Source organism: Plecotus auritus (genome assembly GCF_963455305.1).
Source record: "Plecotus auritus genome assembly, chromosome: 5".
In the NCBI taxonomy this organism is placed as follows: domain Eukaryota; kingdom Metazoa; phylum Chordata; class Mammalia; order Chiroptera; family Vespertilionidae; genus Plecotus; species Plecotus auritus.
This window is the reverse complement of record NC_137776.1, coordinates 29,604,947-29,622,385: the sequence shown is the minus strand read 5'-3', so window position 1 is coordinate 29,622,385 and position 17,439 is coordinate 29,604,947. Positions and strand designations below refer to the sequence as shown.

The window sequence follows — 17,439 nt, the reverse complement described above, 5'->3', positions numbered from 1 at the left end:
CCCCAAGTATTAACCCTGGGCACTTCTGAGTGGTGAGAATCCTGGTGATTTTAAAATTATACACATATATATTTGATTCCCTGTTTATAGCGTGAATTTTCTCAATAGACATTACTTATTAAGTCCATTTTCTTGATTACAGTAGGACCTCAGGTTACGTTGGAGATCTGTTCTTACGGCGCGAGGTAACTCGATTTTCGCCGTAAGTCGGAACCCACCTACATTAAGCACCTACGTCACTCACATGGAGCACATACACAGCAGTAATGAAGTGAAACAGTAAAAAAAATTTAAAAGAAAGATAACAATTCCTGACCTTTACTTGTGGTAAATAAGTAATAAAAAACAAAAAGCACATATGTACATACGTTGAAATGACGGAACTTTTTTTTTTTTTTTATAAATGGGAGATGGCAACGTAACCGTGAAATGACTTACATCGAGTCCGACGTAACTCAAGGACTGTCAGTATATATTTCTTGATTTATTATTATGATATAAGTCAGTTTTCTTATTGCAAAAGTGATACACACACAGAGATATAAAAGAGAAATATAAAATTATAAAAACAGAAAGCAAAATCCTTTTTGCTCCACTCCTCAAAGTAACCTCTGTTAACATATGGCTTATTTTCTTCCATAACATGTTTGCTTTATGCATATACAAGGGACTTGTATATTACTTTCATAATCAGAAAACTCTATATAAGTCCTAGATAAATTGAAATAGATATCTGCTGCTTCCAACTCTTTAAAAAAATAAATATCTCAGTGACTAAGACATCAGTGATATCGACTGCCCTTTTCATAAAACAGAAGCACCAGGAAGCACTTAAATGATTGGCCAGACAGCAGGGGAGTGTCTTGGACACGAGTAGACAAGTGGCTATTACAGTGGCCAGTGAAAAGGCACTTTGATGAGAAAAGGCTTTTTCAAGCGTGATTTCTCAGTGAGCATACCACCAACAACGTGGCTCTACTTTGCACGTGGCACCTACTGCTTTGCTGACGGGTTAGAAAGCACTCCCTCCCAGGCACGCAGAGGCCACTAGGGAGGCTGCCCCATGCCGGTGCCACCTGATGTCCTGTTGAGTGCACTTTCCCCACCTGGTCTCACTAAAGCTTTTCCGGTCAGACGCTCTGTAAGGCCAAGCAATACAAGACCAAACCAAGGGCACTGCCAGCACCACCCAGATGCAGGGGCCGGAGGAGCTGGGGTTCCTGCACTGTGGGAACACAGTGCGGTGGGAGCCACATCCCGGTCCTGGGAAGTCACCATGGCAACATGCCAGGAGGACCAGGCACGGCTCCTAACTTCCTGCAAAGTCGAACACGGAGCAGGCCAGGTGGAATAAAGCCCCATCTTAGGAGCTGGAGCTGGTGGAGACAAGCCTCCTGGTGAAGGTCAGAGGCCTCAAAAACAACAAGGCAGAGGCGCCGTGGAGTCGACAGTGAGAGAATGGAGTGTGGAAACTGGTCCCTACCTGGAGGCACTGACCTTGTTTGTGAGAGGAAGCAAGGCCAGGAGAAAGGCCGCCCGCAGGAGGCTGTTCAGCAAGGCTGGTTTCAGGGCAACCAGCCTGTTTGGGACTCCAGGCTCCTGGGGCCACCGGAGACAGACAGGCAAGGCAGATCGGAGCGGTCTGGACGATAACCCGCTCTCTGCTTCTGTTTACAGTCATCAGGGTTTGGGGGGGAACCACACAGGCAGTAATTACACCACTGCTGTCTGCCGGGATGCTGCGCGTCCTCACTGGCGGTCGAATCTGTGAAGCCGCATTCTCCTCATTTCTTCTTCTGGTGGCAGCCGGAACCCATAGGACGGGGGCGTGTTCCTGCTGTTTCCTGTATGAGAAAGCACGGGAAAATCACACACAGCCCATCCACTGCTCGGACATTTACAGGGCACGGCACCCTGGGACTCCAGGAGGAAAATGGTTTGGGCATCATCTTTATTGTAGCACGAAACAGAAACAGAACAACACATTTCAGTGTTAGCTGTGAATACTACATTTCAACATCCAGCAAATATTTTTAGTGTGGTCCAGCCTATGAACCTACTGTGACTCATCTGAAGCTTCCTAACAGTCTTCTGATTTTAATTATTCCTTCCACCATGCTCCATCATTTACATCATGTAATGTCCCTAATGTCTCAAGGGCTTGGTTTATTTTATTTATTTTTAATGCTCAGAAATAACTTGTCACCGTCTATGTCTTCCCGCCAGGTGCGCTGGTTGGTTTCTCTTGATCAGCCCCTGGGTCCTCTCTTTTCCTCCCCCTAACCTGTGCCTCCTGCCCCTCCCAGCCTGAAATGCACAAGCTCCCCGGGGCATCATGGGCCACGGCGCAGGGACTGCATTACCATAATGACCAACATCTGGGCAGGCAGACAAATGTGCAGGCATAATATGTGAAGGTCATATGAAGGATAATGGAGATCATTACTGCAAAGGGTTTCTTGGGGCTGCAAACATACCAAAAATATAGTTTACGATGATATAAGCATTTCAATCACTACACACACATACACACACACACACACACACACACACACACACATATACACATGCAAACACGTTTTCAGGCATTGTGGGAGTAATGAAGGAATAAAAATAGGCAGTCCTTGACCCCAGGGCACCAGCAGCCTAAATTTACTGAAAGAGATTCAAGTCTCCAGGAGGCAGCCATGCAGGGCACCACCCATAGATATGGGGAAGCAGCAGGTTTGCTTTTAAGCACATGGACCTAAAAGGTTGTACCTTCCACTCCTGTGACCACGCTAACCCTGTAAACTCGCTCTGAAAGGCTCACTTCCATCGCCTATGCCGACCAGGTGTCTCACTCACTTTCCCATGCCCAATCTGAATCCACTGCCTCCTGGCCCTCCTGATGAGAGAATCCTCTCCCAACTCCAGCTCTTCAGCTTCCAGCACCTTCTCTTGGTGGTCCTCATGCAACCTGCCAGCGAGGGCAGCCACTGTTCACGCCTGTTCTCGCTCCTACAAGGATTATAAGCTTTAAATGGTAGGCGACATCTCTGACAGTTCTCTCTGCTCCCCAGTGCCCCGTACAGTCCTGGACACACAGAAGCTGCTCAATAAACATATGGGCTTGACTCAGCAGCACCTGCCTGGGACCTCCAAGGGTATATGTTACAGCCAGACAAAATGACATTCAACATTGCCCACTGGGGTTCTGACAGGACTGACTCAGGGGGCATGGGTGGGGTAAATACTCCGGAAGTACTGGCCCCACTGGGAAGGGTGGGTGGGCAGGGGGGTCCCGCCAGGAGGGAAAACAGGTGAACAGTAGATCCCTCCTGCTTACTCTGCAAGTGTGGCACCTTGTCAAAGATGTCTGCAGGTAACATATAAACATGCAAAGATGGTCAGACAAGGAGAGACTTCTAGAAGATGGTCAAAAATACCTCCTTCATATTTCTGCTTTCCCATATTTCTGATCTCCCTTCCTTCTGAGACCACCGGAGAATCGCCCCTGCTGACCCCTGGAGCCCTTCCTGGCTGGTACACCAGAGTGAACAGGGCAGGCCTGGGCCTATCATTCCTGTGGGGGAGATGCCACCTTGGGTTTTTCCACTCCAATGAACGAGAGGGTGAGGCAAAAGTAGGTTTACAGCTGTGAATATGCAAAACACAGTTTATTCTTATATTATTATTTATTCATTATTGTGTTATTTTCCATTCTAACACCTGTAAACCTACTTTTGCCCCACCCTATATCTGTCACCTTATCAGCTTTCATTAAAGATGATATCCAAACATATAGGCTTAAGACTTTTACCATAAAGATTTTATAACTGCTGTAAGATTCAACGTTTTACTGGATATGGCTTTTGCCAACCATATCTATAAAGGAATTTCTCTTTGTTCAAAGTGGTAAATGCTTTGAAATTACATTGAACCTCATGAATCCAATTACCACTAGTTTGCTGCTTAGATATTATAAACCCCAAGTCCTGCTTTGCCTTTAACAGTTGTGTTTAACAAGACTATTCTTAATTGAACTCATGAGCGCGGGCCAGGAAGTGGCACCCTATCCCAGCTGGGCAGGGAACGCGAGACCCCACTGTGGGCAGAGCCGGATGCAAGCTCAGCTTGGCATGTTGACTCTGGGCCTCGGGGCTCAAACACCTACAGGGACTCCCAGCATCCAAAGGAAAGAGCCTGACAGTTAATGTCTTCATGATCGGAAAGGCCGGGAGGAGGCAGAGAGGCCAGCGGTGGAGGTTCCTGGGCTCCAGCGCTCGCTGGACCCCTTCGCAGGGCATTCGAGGAGAAACAGGCTGAGCCAACAGAAGAAACGCCATGCATCAAAGTAGGAAACTCACACCACGAGAGGAACAGTAATCACTCTTCCGCTCATAGAGCCGTGTTATGTTTCCCTATTTCAACAGAAACGATCCAGACGGGCCTCAGCTGGGTGGACAGAGGGGAGGAGGTCCCCTCGGTGCACTGGAGAAGTGTTGATAGGGCACCGGGGAGGCTTCCAGCCCTGCCGGAGCCAGAGGGGCACCCTGCAGGCCTTCACCTGGGCGGGCGCGTCTGTCACTGTGAGGAGATGCTGCCGAAGAGGTCACTATCAGGAACTGTTCTGGGACCCTGGCGTTTGATGACCTGGATTAAATCACAACTTCTCTCCTTTTTAGCTACACACCATTGAGCGAGCAGGTTACCTGAATCTGGCCTCAGTTTCCTTACCTGTAAAATGGGAACAGTGAGAGCAGACATTTGGCTGGGCTGTTGGGAGGGTCAGAAGAGTTGATGTCCATAAAAAGCTGAGTGCTGGGCACACAGAAACGCCTGCCAAGCATTGAATGCTTGGCTATTAACCTCTAACATCATCAAGAGTTGTGTGTTAAACGTCTATTTGTTAGAGAGCTACAAGGTAAAATGCATAAGACAACTGCAAAGTAAAATGACGAGAACAGTGACTTTAAAAGACAGAGCCCAGTTCGGTTTGAAGACCGTTTGGCAGGGTTTTGTGAAGCTGCTGGTTACTAAACATCTGCCTTCAAAGAAACAGAGACAAAAAGGTAACTGGCACCGCCAGTCAGTGGCACAGTTCTGTGGCGTGGAGGAGCCACGGGGAAACTGGAGGCCCAGCGAGACCTTGCCCCACTGCGCGAGGAACAGCTACCGTCTGGGAGGAATGGCCTGTGATGAAGTTGGTGCAGAATGTTAGTACTGATGAGCCTTGCCTCTGCGTTCTTGTAAATGCAGGTCAGCCCTCAATTTTACTCAAAGAAGCAGTGAGCATGCCTCCAAGAACCTTGGGACCAGCGCCCAGTTTGAGATGATTTGGCTCAATTATAGCACCAGTAGTGAGATCATAAGATTTATTGATCCGTGGTTCAGTTCTCTACCCTTATGTATAATGCAGAAACCTCTGCGTTTTACATCTAAGGGAGGAGAAGTGATTTCATCCTGGTAGGAATTGCCAAAACGAACACCATGCGTTGATGGCCATCTGCCCCACTGTCTGCCACCCCTGTACGTAGAGATGGTTAATTTGCTCGTGTTCATGGACCTGCTCATGATCTGATGAGCACTCCATACCATCATTATACTCAAGTGAAATTATACTCAAGTGAAGTCGCAGGCCGGCACGTCTTTCCCTTAAATTAGGGAGCTGAAGAGGTGATCACTTTTTTCATATATATTTTTTAAAAATCAGGAACCCTCAAAGTAAATCAGTGGTCTCTGAGAATTCGCTTATCAAATGAGGGCAGCAGCCTGGGACCCACATTCTTTCAAAACATTACTTCATTAGAATTTCATAAATTACAAAGCTTCCAAACTTCCTTCTAAAAAGATGGTTGTTAAGTCATTACTGATAAAGACGGAGAAAACCTGGGAGGAAGCCCAAGGCCAACATGCTCCTTGAAAAGGAGAGGTGCGTAAGGACAGTAAGACCACTGTACCTTTTGAGTCACTATCATTATCTATCTATCCATCTCTATCCATCTATCTCTTTAAAAATAGTTTGACATTCACCTGGAACTTCCTAACGTTCATACAAATGGAAGTTAATTACGGTTTACAAGAAAGGTCACATTTAGATGTGACTTGAGAGAGAAAAATTCACATTTCTACTCCTCCACTATCAAGCCAGCAGCAGTGGAGATTTCTTGGTTATAAAACACAGTCTGGAATCTTAAAAGGAGGAGCTTTGAAACGGAGTTCACATTAGTTGCTACTTTACCTGCTGTACTTTTCTTCCTCCTGGGTTGGTTAATTTGGGGGACCTTTAAGGGCCACAACTGACTTAAAATCTGACCTGCACTTAAAAATCCACCAGGACCTTGGACAAGTCCCTCTCCTCCCTGGGCCCCAGGCTCCTCACCTCTGAGCTCAAGGGGCTGGACCAGACACTTTATACCTCCACACAGAGGGGCAAGATTCCACGACTGTTTTCCCGGTGAGATGTCAGGGTCGGCTGACTGGTGATGGGAGAGTGCCAACGGCACACAGCAACCTGCCTCCAATCCGTCCCCTGGCTGGGTGGCTGCGCCGGGGGCCCTGCTGCTGGGTTTCCCAGTCTGGCTGTGACTCCTGGTAGCTGGGCAGGGAACCGTGGCTCCCTGGCAATGCTCTCAAACTCATCTGGTCTAATTCAGTGCCCCTCCTCCTGACATTTTAATTTTTAATGAACTTTTAAGTTTGGGATAATTTGAGGTTTGTAGAAAAGTTACGAAGATAACACAGACAATTCAATTTCCCTGATGTTAACATCTTGCATTCTCATGGAGTAACTGTCAACCAAGAAACCACTGACAGACGGGTACGTTACTAGTAACTACATTCCAGACTTGATTGGGATTCTGCCAGTTTTTCCACCAATTCCCCTTCTCTGTTCCAGGATCCAACAGCAGTTAGCTGCCATGCCTCCTTCGTCTCTTTGGGCTGTGGCGGTTTCCCGTGACCCTGACATCTTGGAGGGCCAGCCCGGCAGTCTGGAGGATATCCCTGGATTTGGTTGACCTGTTGTCTTTCTCAGGATGAGTCTGAGGTTGTGAATTTGGGGAAGACCACAGGGGTGAGGTGCCCTTCCCTCCCCATCATATCAGGGTCACGCTATCAGAGGACTCCTCACTGGCACTGCCATAGGGAACACTGGCTTACATAGAGATTGCCAGGTTCTCCATTTTAAACAGTTTTGATGAGTTCTGAGGGGATAAAGCTTTGACCGGCACCACCAAGGGTTACAGGATAAACTGGAAGAAGGAGTGTGTACCTCCAGCGAGCTTTGTCACTCCCCCGTTTGGGGGTGAGTAGGACATGGTGGGGTCATCCCTGACCTCCAGGTGCTGAATTCCAGGTGATAATTCTCTAACGCTGGTGTGAGCGCATGAATTGTTTGAGAGGGTTTCCCACTCAGCGGGCTGTGTTTATAATGCGCTCCCAGGTGATTCTGACCTGCGGCAGCTCTTGGAAATCACTGAGCTACATACAGCTCAGATTTTTCTTTCAACGAAAAAGATCCACGCTGGGTTTCATTGCAGTACCAACATTTGCCAGCAGGTGGAACCAGAGGCCCAGGACGCTGAATCTGTGGGAGAAAACGAGGACAAATTCCAGCCAACAAAGCATTCCACCTCCTAAGCACAATTAGGGTTGTTTTGAAACAGATGGGCTCCACAGAAGCTGCCGCAGCCAATGTTACGGAGCTGTTTATTGTCTGGATGGTCTGAAACCTGGGCAGGATTTGCCAGCGTCTAGCAGCTCCTACGTCACACCGGATTTCTCCCAGCGCAGGCAGACTACGGGCAGGCAGTGGGAGAGGGAGACAGGCTGGGCATGGCCATGGATGCGGATATTTTAACCAGTTCTATGCCCAGGATTCACTCTTGCTAAGGCGCACACGGCCCTGCCCAGTGGAGGCTTTAGTTGGAATGATCTGTGTCGCTCTAACTCCACCTTAGAAGAGACACACAGATACAATCTGTGGTAATAAGACGACAAACCCTGGATGCAGTAATGCTAAAATTGATTTCTTTTGAACCTAAGCAAAGTGGCTGTTTACCGGTTCACATTCTCACCCACTGACACCTGCCCCCATCCTCTTCCCTACTGCCCTTTCCTGAACCAGCCCAGCAGAAGGCAGGAGGAGGAAGTGTGAGGCGGAGAAGTGTTCGCAGGGATGTGCCTGGTGCCCAGGATAGCAAACCCCCTCCTCAGACAGGGGTATAGAGGAACACAGTTGATGACATTTAGACCCTTTTTGTTTTTGTTTTCTCACTCCCTTCAATTGAGTTTCAAATCAGACAGCCCAACTTCCAGCTCTCTAAGCAAAGGCCCACGATAATGTTTTCACTACTTTTGAAACCATGGGCCATTTGAAATTGGCCCATCTTTCTCTCAGGAATCTCAATCTTCTGAAAACACCCTTTAACATCTGGGCATGAAAAAACAAGTAAACACCATCCCAAGAAATCAAGGAATAAGGAAAAAAGACGGAGAGTCCATAGGAGACTTTTGGAAAAGGACAAAGAAAACTTAGGTGGGAAATGGCTGATGAAAGGGACCACTCAGGGGACAAGTCCAGGTCCCACTGGATGCAGGTAACCGCACGTCAGGGGAATCAATGGCCTTGGGGCAGGAAGGGACAGCTGACCCTTAGGCTTGGTGATGGACTGACTAGCAGCACATACGGTGAGCCAGGTAACAGGTCCCACACCTGCCCAGTGCGTCCATGTCTCAATCCTGCACAAACACAGCATGCGAGGCTCTGAACACTGCACACTGGTCCAGAGCAGCCATGCCCAAATTCTCAGGAGGGGATGGGGAGAGGCAGGTTCTAGGATCTAATGTGGAAGAGTCCAGATCAACGTCTGGTGAGGCCCAGGAATCGGCCTTTTCTTTTTTTAAAATATTTTTATTGATTTCAGAGAGAAAGGGAGGGGGAGAGAGAGATAGAAACACCAATGAGAGAGAATCATTGATCGGCTGCCTCCTGCATGCCCCCTACTGGGGATCGAGCCCACCACCTGGGCATGTGCCCTTGACCGGAATCAAACCAAGGACCCTTCAGTCCGCAGGCTGACTCTCTATCCACTGAGCCAAACTGGCAAGGGCAGGAACCTGCCTTTTCCACAGGTACCTCCGTGAGTATGGCACTACCGGCCCGCCTTAGGGACACTGGGACTGAATGAATGCAATCATGTGCTCTGGGGTTTTGTGCGGCTTTGACCATCATCGGCACCAGCCTGCCGTCTGGTTCTGTCCGAGACCCTGGCGGTTTCCCAGGCCATGCTGGGATGTGCCACTGCAGACGCCACGATTTTAAAGGTAAGATAGCAAAGCAGCCCCCTCTTCTGGGGAACAGAGCATCCAGTTACAGGAGTGCCCTGGAGATGCTGGTCACAACGCTAGAAGCGAGGCAACTGGCCCAGAAGCGCTCGATCCCAGGAACCAAGGGATTCATTTCTGGATCCGGTGCCCGGCACATGGAGGATGCATCATACATGTCTGATGGATAAACAAAGAACCGACTAACATGCATCAGGGCTAGGCAGAGGTTTCTGGCCGTGGCCACTAACCAGCTACCACATCCTGGGAGATAAATGCTGAGAGGAGGCTACCTTGTTTGTTTCCTCTATGAAATGCAGGAAGTTTGCCTGGGCTCTGGGGTTCAAGGTACTTAAGAGAACTTTCCATCATTAGAAACAGGCCAATTTACGAGATGTATTCTGTACCTCTAAGCTGAATGCTACCTTAACAACTTTAAAAATTCAAATTATTTTTACTTTTCAAATGCACAAGCCTGATTAGTACATAGCTGCACGTCCAGGGATGCTGATATCGGCGTATAATTACCCAAACAATCCCTGACCCAGGAAACCGTCCCTGAGACTGTCAGTGTTTCAAAGCTCTTTCACGGATGCCAAAAGCCGCTGGGCATCCTTCTCTCGCAGGTGGAATGAAAGGAAGACCAACTGTTCTGAGTAAAACCTGCCGTGAGGGGGCATCTCGGCCAGTCTCAAAGGTGCCAAACTGGTGGGGAACAGGCTGGGGGCATCCCGCCCAACCCCACCACAAGAAAATAGAGCCACTGGAGGACTGCGGCCAGATGTGCACGCGGGGGTTAAACACAAAGGCAGGAGAGGAAGGGGGTGAAAATAAGTCAAGAAGAAGGACATCCTTGTCAAAAGCATAGAGCCGTGAATCCGAATGGCTGCAGCCAGTGTTCTCAGAATCTGGGGTGGGCTCCTCCACCGAGGCCTTGATAACTCGGAAGGTGAGGACAACTCGACCTTTTATCCTCTCAGAGGGGATAAGCTCTGCGAGATAAGTGGCAGCGAGGGGCCGTCTGGGGAAAATACAAACAAGCAAGACCTTGCTCTTTGCACCTAAGAACTGAGAGGTTCTGTATGTGGGTGAGTGTGAGCATGGGGATGGTGAGAATTCTGAGATGTGAGACACCTCCTGAAATCTGATGGTCATTTTAAAAACGTGCTTGTTTCTGTAGTTCATGGTATTCAACCCAACCCTGAGCCCAATTACCACTTATTATGTGTTCTTTCAGGTCTGATTAACTCACTCTCACCCATACCAAGTTCTGATCATGTGCCCCATTGGGGGGGGGGGGGCATGCTTGTGCAAGGGCATGTTCGTGTGTTTACACACACACACACACACACACACACAAACACACACATCTCTAACACACAAGCTCTCCCAGCCTCGGGCAGACCTGGGGGCCTTCTCCAGACTATTCACCCCCTTCAGACAGCCTGCCTTGAACTGGCTCAAGGTGACCTAGAATTGCTCAGAAATGATTCTAAAACGGACATATATCTGTCCATTTACTATGGAAAGATATTCAAAACAACAGAACTGACTGACTCTTACACGTCTGTTAATCATTTCTAGTAAAACAAAACTTACTTTATGAGCAGAAAGGGAGACCTCAGAACTTATTTTGGACTTTACATTCCACATTAGGAATCTGGAATTCAGATAACCGAGGATTTAAATCAGGGGGAGAAACAGGTTGCCTTTGAGCCTCTGGGGATATCTGACTGTGTGTGCGGTCATGAAAGCGGGCACTGAGGGCCCAGCTACAGTTTTAAGAAAGAAGCTTCAAAGATTCGATTAAGCCTGGAATGAGATTCTGTGTGAGATGCATCAGTCCATCATAAAAATCATGGATATTCCGAGCAGGGAAGGGAGCTCTCAGGATGGTGACATCCAATCTGCTCACATCAGAGACGGGAAATGAACATCCAGGGAAGAGGTTTTCCCGCTGTGCACAGCCCAGAGGGGCAGGACCAGAGCTGAGGTCTCTGGGTGGTCTGTTCCCATCGCCTGGCTTCCTGTTCTCTCTTTCAGCCACTTCATCCCGCATCACCCAACCCTCCCGTTTCAGGTTTGGAGTGGGCATTACTGCTTTACAAGCGTGCCCCTCTACTCCCTGGCTCTGGCTCAGTGTGGATACTGGCTCTGCCCCTTTTTCTGTGGCCTTGGACAGGCTGGTACTTGATTCATTGACCCTCAATTATCTTATCTGGGTGGTGTGGAAACCTACATCACAGATGTGCTCTGAAATAAATGAATGAAAGGATGTCAGCACCTGGCTCACAGTGAAAAGCGATCAAGGGTCAGTGGTACCTGTTATTCTAATAATCCCTCTCCAGGCTGTCCCATCCTGTGGCCGTCCCCACCGTACATTCAGTTAGTCACCATGCCCAGACCCTAGACCAGCTGTGGGCAAACTACGGCCCGTGGGCCGGATCCGGCTGTTTTATCAGGTTCTCTTGCTCTCCCCTCCGCTCCTTTACTTTGAATTTATATTAGTTCACACAAACACTCCATGCTTTTGTTCCAGCCCTCCGGTCCAGTTTAAGAACCCATTGTGGCCCTCGAGTCAAAAAGTTTGCCCACCCCTGCCCTAGACTCATCCTCACCTGCCCCTTTTCAACCTGATCACCAACTCCTGCCTTTCTAACCTGAACACTCCCTACACTCATCCATTCCTCTCCACCCACCTCCCACCAGTGCTGCCTGTGCCTGCCTAGGGAGCCAGGACTGGTGGCAGAGCCCCCAAATGATCTCCCATTCTCTCTGGTCCTCCTACCAGCCCTTCTTCACGTGGTAGTGACAGCTCTTCAAAGGCACACATCTCCCGATCAACTTTATCTTCTGCCAAAACCATCCAAGGTTTCCTTTCATTTAAGAATAAAGATCAACATTCGCACCCTGCCCAGTAAAGCCTGCCCTCCCTCAACTCCAACTCCCCAGTTATCCCTCCTCCTCTCCCCCCTCCTCCTGCAGTACTCAGCTCAAACACCGAATCCTCAGGCGGGACTGCGTCCCCCTTATGCCTAAGCCCTCACAAAATCACATCCTATCAAACCACATGACACTGCAGATAGTGACGATGCATGACTCCAATTATTTCAGTAATGTACGGGTGCCGGAACAGGGAGGGGCTGTCCCCAGGGATGAATGAATGGGAGGGAGGGAAAGAGGGAGGGAGGTGTGGGCACTGTCCTCATTTCACAGATGGCCAAACTGAGGCTCCAGGAAAGTGTGCGATTTCCTGAGGTCTCACAGCCAGCAAATAATATGCCTAGATGCCCAGGGGCTGGATCAAAGCCCAGTGTTCTTCCTACCGCTCTGGAAGTCAGCACCCCCATCTATCCCTTGACCATCCAACCTTTCTTCACTTTAACCAGACTCAGCAAAAAAGAAAAAAAAAGTAGTGTTTTTGTTTTGTTTTAAATGGAGGATAAGAGGTGATGGAAGGGGTTACCAGTATAACTGGTTCATAAAGCAAAATAAATAAATAAATAAAAATCCAAGTTGATACAGTGGGTATTTTGAGTTAAAAAAAAAAGATGACCATGAAAAAGCACATTTGTTGCTGTTTAGACGCAGTATAACAACATTTCCAGAATTGTTTCTATGGATCTGAAGATAGTAGATTAAGGGCAACTGACTTGGCAAAAGGCCTAGACTGTTTTCAGACAATTCTCTTAGGGTAGAAAAAAATAAGGGCAGCAAAAGCCCCAGCGAGGACACTCCCCGGACAGGACGGATCTAAATGGAACACATTTCTATGAGTCATTTGTTAGCTTTAAATACTATAGAGAAAAGAATTTATAAAACATGCCCAAACAGTCTCTCTTTGATGTGGGGAACTCTTTCAAACCACGTTGTTCGAATTTAAGTTGAAACGCAAACCCTTCGTGTTTACAATGGTTCTCTTGGAGGAATGCGATATAAAAGTACAACTGTTACATTTCAAAGACAAGACTTGTAACCTCAGAACAATAGGGCATTCCCAGTGCAATTTATGAGCTGTTAAACCTCAAAAGGGTTCTTTAATTAGCAATGAAGGCTCTTGACGCACTCCAGCCTGAGATAGGGGCTGCTCTGGATATAATTGGGGTGCACTGCTTTTATCGGAACTTTTCATTACTTTCATTGACCTCGGACGACAACTATTGTATCTCTCTCTGCACAGCGTTTGATCCCGCTAATTATGCTGAGGGGCCACCGGCATTCCAGGGTTTACCCCTGCTCCTGGGGCTTGCTACAAATTACACATAATGCATTGCATTGTAATGGCTGCACTATGAACTTGGCTCGCCTTTCCAACAGAAAACACCGACATCCAAGTCATTTTATTATTTAAAAAAAACCATAAGGGATTCTTTTGGATTATAAACATCTGAAGACATAACATTCTCATGAATTCCAGCCGGCTATTTCGGACACACAGGGGGCAGGCAAGGCTGAGGAGCAAAGCAAATATATTTCATATTAATATTTACAGAGAAAAAGGGGAGGCAGTCATGAAGGCAAGACCATGCTGAATGCAAACCAGACACAGCAGGAGTGCAGACAAAGGTCCAGACTGTGGCCCTCGGAGCAGAGGTCTCTGGCCTCGCTGGGCCCCAAGCACCTCATTTATTAAACAAAGGCTCAGCACCCATGACCACGCACGTCCCCTTCCACACAGGCAGGAGCCTCGGGAGGGCAGTGGCTGGTTTTCCACCGGATCCGCCTGGCCGTTTGTCACAGCATTAGTAACCTGTGTCTTGTACCAAACAGGAGGCCGCTCGCCCTCGCCCTGTTGGTTTGAAGCCTCTTAGAAAAAGATGACGCTGCTTTAAAGGACAGGGGCAGGATAAGCCAAGCCACACGTTTCACATAAGCAGCCCTTCCGCGTGGAAAACAAATCACAAGAACAGTACTGTCAAGGTGGCTGACCGGCACGGTCCTTTGCACCTGCAGGGTTTAGGAGTGGCATCCTGCCCTATCCCGTGTGGATCAGCGGTTAGAGTGTCAGCCTATGCACCAAAGGATGACGGGTTCTATTCCTGACCAAGAGCACATGTTTGGGTTGCAGATTCGCCCCTGACCCTGGCCGGGGAGCATGTGGAAGGCAACCAATCAACGTGCCTCTCTCACATCTCACATGGATGTTTCTCTCTCCCTTTCACTCTCTCTAAAAATCGATGGGGGTAAAATATCCTTGGGCGAGGATTAACCAAAAAAATAATAAAAGATAGAAGTGGTGTCCTTCTCCCCTCTCCTCATAATGACACAGAACCTGATATATGAATTCACACTGGGCTCTTTCCACTTCCTCTCAGGGAAACAAATGTTCTAGAGCAGTGGTCGGCAAACTGCGGCTCGCGAGCCACATGAGGCTCGCAAGCCGCGGTTTGCTGCTCTGTTGACTAATGAGTTTGCCGACCACTGTTCTAGAGGAGCTAAAGGTGGGAGCAGCACTCGGCCTAAAGGGAGGAGGGGCCTGGGGGCTGCGTGAAGAGGTGAAGGCATTGAAAAGCGTAGATTGGTAGTTACACAACAGTCACGGGGATGTGAATTACAGCATAGGGAATATAGTCAATAATACTGCAGTATGTCCTAGGCGGCTTGGTTCAGTGGATAGAGCACTGGCCTGCGAACTAAAAGGTCCTGGGTTCGATTCTGGTCAAGGGCACATGCCCGGGTTTCGGGCTTGATCCCCAGTAGGGGGAGTGCAGGAGGCAGCCGATCAATGATACTCTCTCATCATTGATGTTTCTATCTCTCCCTCCCCCCTCCCTACCTCTGAAATCAATAAAAATATATTCAAAAAAATAAAACTGCAATAACTATGTATGGTGCCAGGTGGGTACTTGAATTATGGGGGAATCACTTTGTAACGTGTATGGTTGCTGTACACCTGAAACCAATACAAAATAGTACTGAAAGTAGGCTGTAATGGGGGGGGGGGGGCGTGGCGGGAAGAGGGCAGAAGGAGGAGGGAGGGCCGAGGCTGGGTGTGGTGTGGGTGGGTAAGGCTCACACATCTTGTAATTTACAACAGATCCTTGCTGTCCCGACACTGCTCCCTGGATGCTGCTACGTGTCAACTTGGCTGAAGCGAAAGTCATGCTTTGGACTTGGGAAGTCACTGACTAGGCCTCCTCCCTCTGTCAGCTGGTGGTTTAGGTTGTGGGCGGGGGTGGGGCATGATATCTCCAAGATCCAGGAGGAGCAGATGGTGCAGACTGAGGACCAGGCAAGGAGGCACAGGAGGCTACAGGAGGCCTGCACTGCCCTCTCCGCCCCCCCCAACCCCCACCCCCCCCGGCCTCCGGGCCCTGCCTAAAAGCACTGTTTGGGCTCCTCCCAAGGAAAGAGCAGCCTGTGCTGTCACACCTTCATGCCTTCACAGCTTCCCGGGGGCCACAGACATGGGGGGCTGCATGCCTGCTCCAATCCACACTGCACTGAGTCTCCAAACAAGAACACAGGGACTGTGACCAGACAGGTACTGCTATACCAGTGGGAACAGGAGGACATACTATTTTAAACTGGGACACCAGTTAGCTGCCCCCTTGCATTTTCTCTGTTGCTCAGACTAGATTCAGAATACAAGACCCGGGCCAGTTTCTACAAGCGTCACCGTAACTTCCTGTGCTGTACACCAGGCAGTGCTGAGGGAGGGGCGGGCGATGTGTGGACATTCTCAGCTGATGGCTTCTCCAGGTTTCTTCTTTCCGCAGAAGTGGCTGCATTCCTTCCCTCTGCATAAGACTGTGACAGTGTCTTTGCTCCCAAGCAGTCTTCGCTGCTCCACACCAGACCACCCTCTCATTAGGGGGATGCACTGTGGTTTCTGTGATGTAGGTAGGGCTGCCTGGCTTCCAGCCGCAAGGGGGAGTGAGAAGGGTCAGGAGCATCGGGAAGTGGCCTCACTGCCCTGGGAGGCCAGCTAGGTGTTCTTGAGCGAGGGCCTCAAGGGCATCTGCTCCAGGGGCTGCACCATGGTCCTGCAAAAAGGGCTTCTCTTTCTTCTCTGTGGTCATCCTGGCACCACACCCACCCTTGGGAGACTCCATAAAAGTTCAGATCTGAACAATATATGTTAGAAACGGAGCTGCTGCCGAAGGGAAGGACTAGCTCATGGCTTTAAACACAATGTCCTGGCTACCCCCAAGAGACTCGATCCTCCAGGCCCTCAATGTGGTCCCTGCATGAGTTGGAGCAGCTGGTGCCCATGTGGCCCTCTGAGCGGAGAGTCTGGGCCTCCCCGGCGCCACAGAGCACAGCCTGGAAGAGATGCCTGGCCTGCAAATGGGGGTGGCAGCGCAGAAAACCCAGGACAGGCCGGGCACCTTACAGGCGAGACCTCCAGTTCTCCCATCGTGCCCTCAGCTCCAGATGGGTCATCACCTCTCGGCTGCAGGCAGGCCTCCACCCACCCCCAGGATGGGCACCAGACACCAGGGAGTATCCTGGTGCCTGGAGAGCCCTAGGCAAATCACCGCCAGTGAAAACTCCCGTTTTCAGCCAACTGGAAAAAGCAAATAGCCTCTTTTGTGCATCTTCGTTTAATGAACAAGAGACCCAACAGAAGTCCCCACCTGGACACTCAGGACTCAGAAAAGCAACACATATAGCACTGTGGGGCCAAGTCCCTGCTCTGTGCCACAGCCCAGTGCCGAGCACGGATGCCCTCGTGGCAGGGTACCCCAGTCCAAGGTGAAGTCCAGGAAAATTTGGTGGAACGTCTATATGTTCTCAAGCTTTAGAGACGATGTGCCTGGTTTGACAATCTGTGGTTAACTGGGAGACTTATCTTCTCCGTCCTACTAATGACAGCTGACATTTCGGTGCGTGCTTCCTATGTGTTGGGTGTAGGGTTAGGCACTTGCTGGGCACCGTCTGACGCACTTCCCGAACAATTAGGGGCAAGAGCCAGTCTTCCTTACCAGGAACAGCCTGGGGGAGAGCACGGCTAATTTTCTCATTGTCATCTCTCCAGCCTCTTCTTTGTGTTGGTTTACAACTTGTAATTTCTCATTCCACTGAATTTTCTGAGACTGTTTTTAATTTTTAGCAACTTGCCACCTCTCCCCTCTTTCCTTAATTAAACAACCAATATTAATTGAAAACATTTATTGTGTGTCAGGC

At 49.2% G+C, this 17,439-nt stretch overlaps 1 protein-coding gene across 1 annotated transcript in view; it reads right to left on the bottom strand.

Moving 5' to 3' along the window:
- Positions 1-399: 399 nt before the first annotated feature.
- The window catches only part of RHBDD1 (rhomboid domain containing 1), a 106,897-nt gene continuing 89,857 nt past the window's right edge, over positions 400-17,439 (bottom strand). The window contains exon 7 of the mRNA XM_080667256.1: positions 400-1,844. Coding sequence (XP_080523382.1) covers positions 1,750-1,844 — 95 coding nt within the window. The 3' untranslated portion in view covers positions 400-1,749. The remainder of the gene's footprint in view (positions 1,845-17,439) is intronic.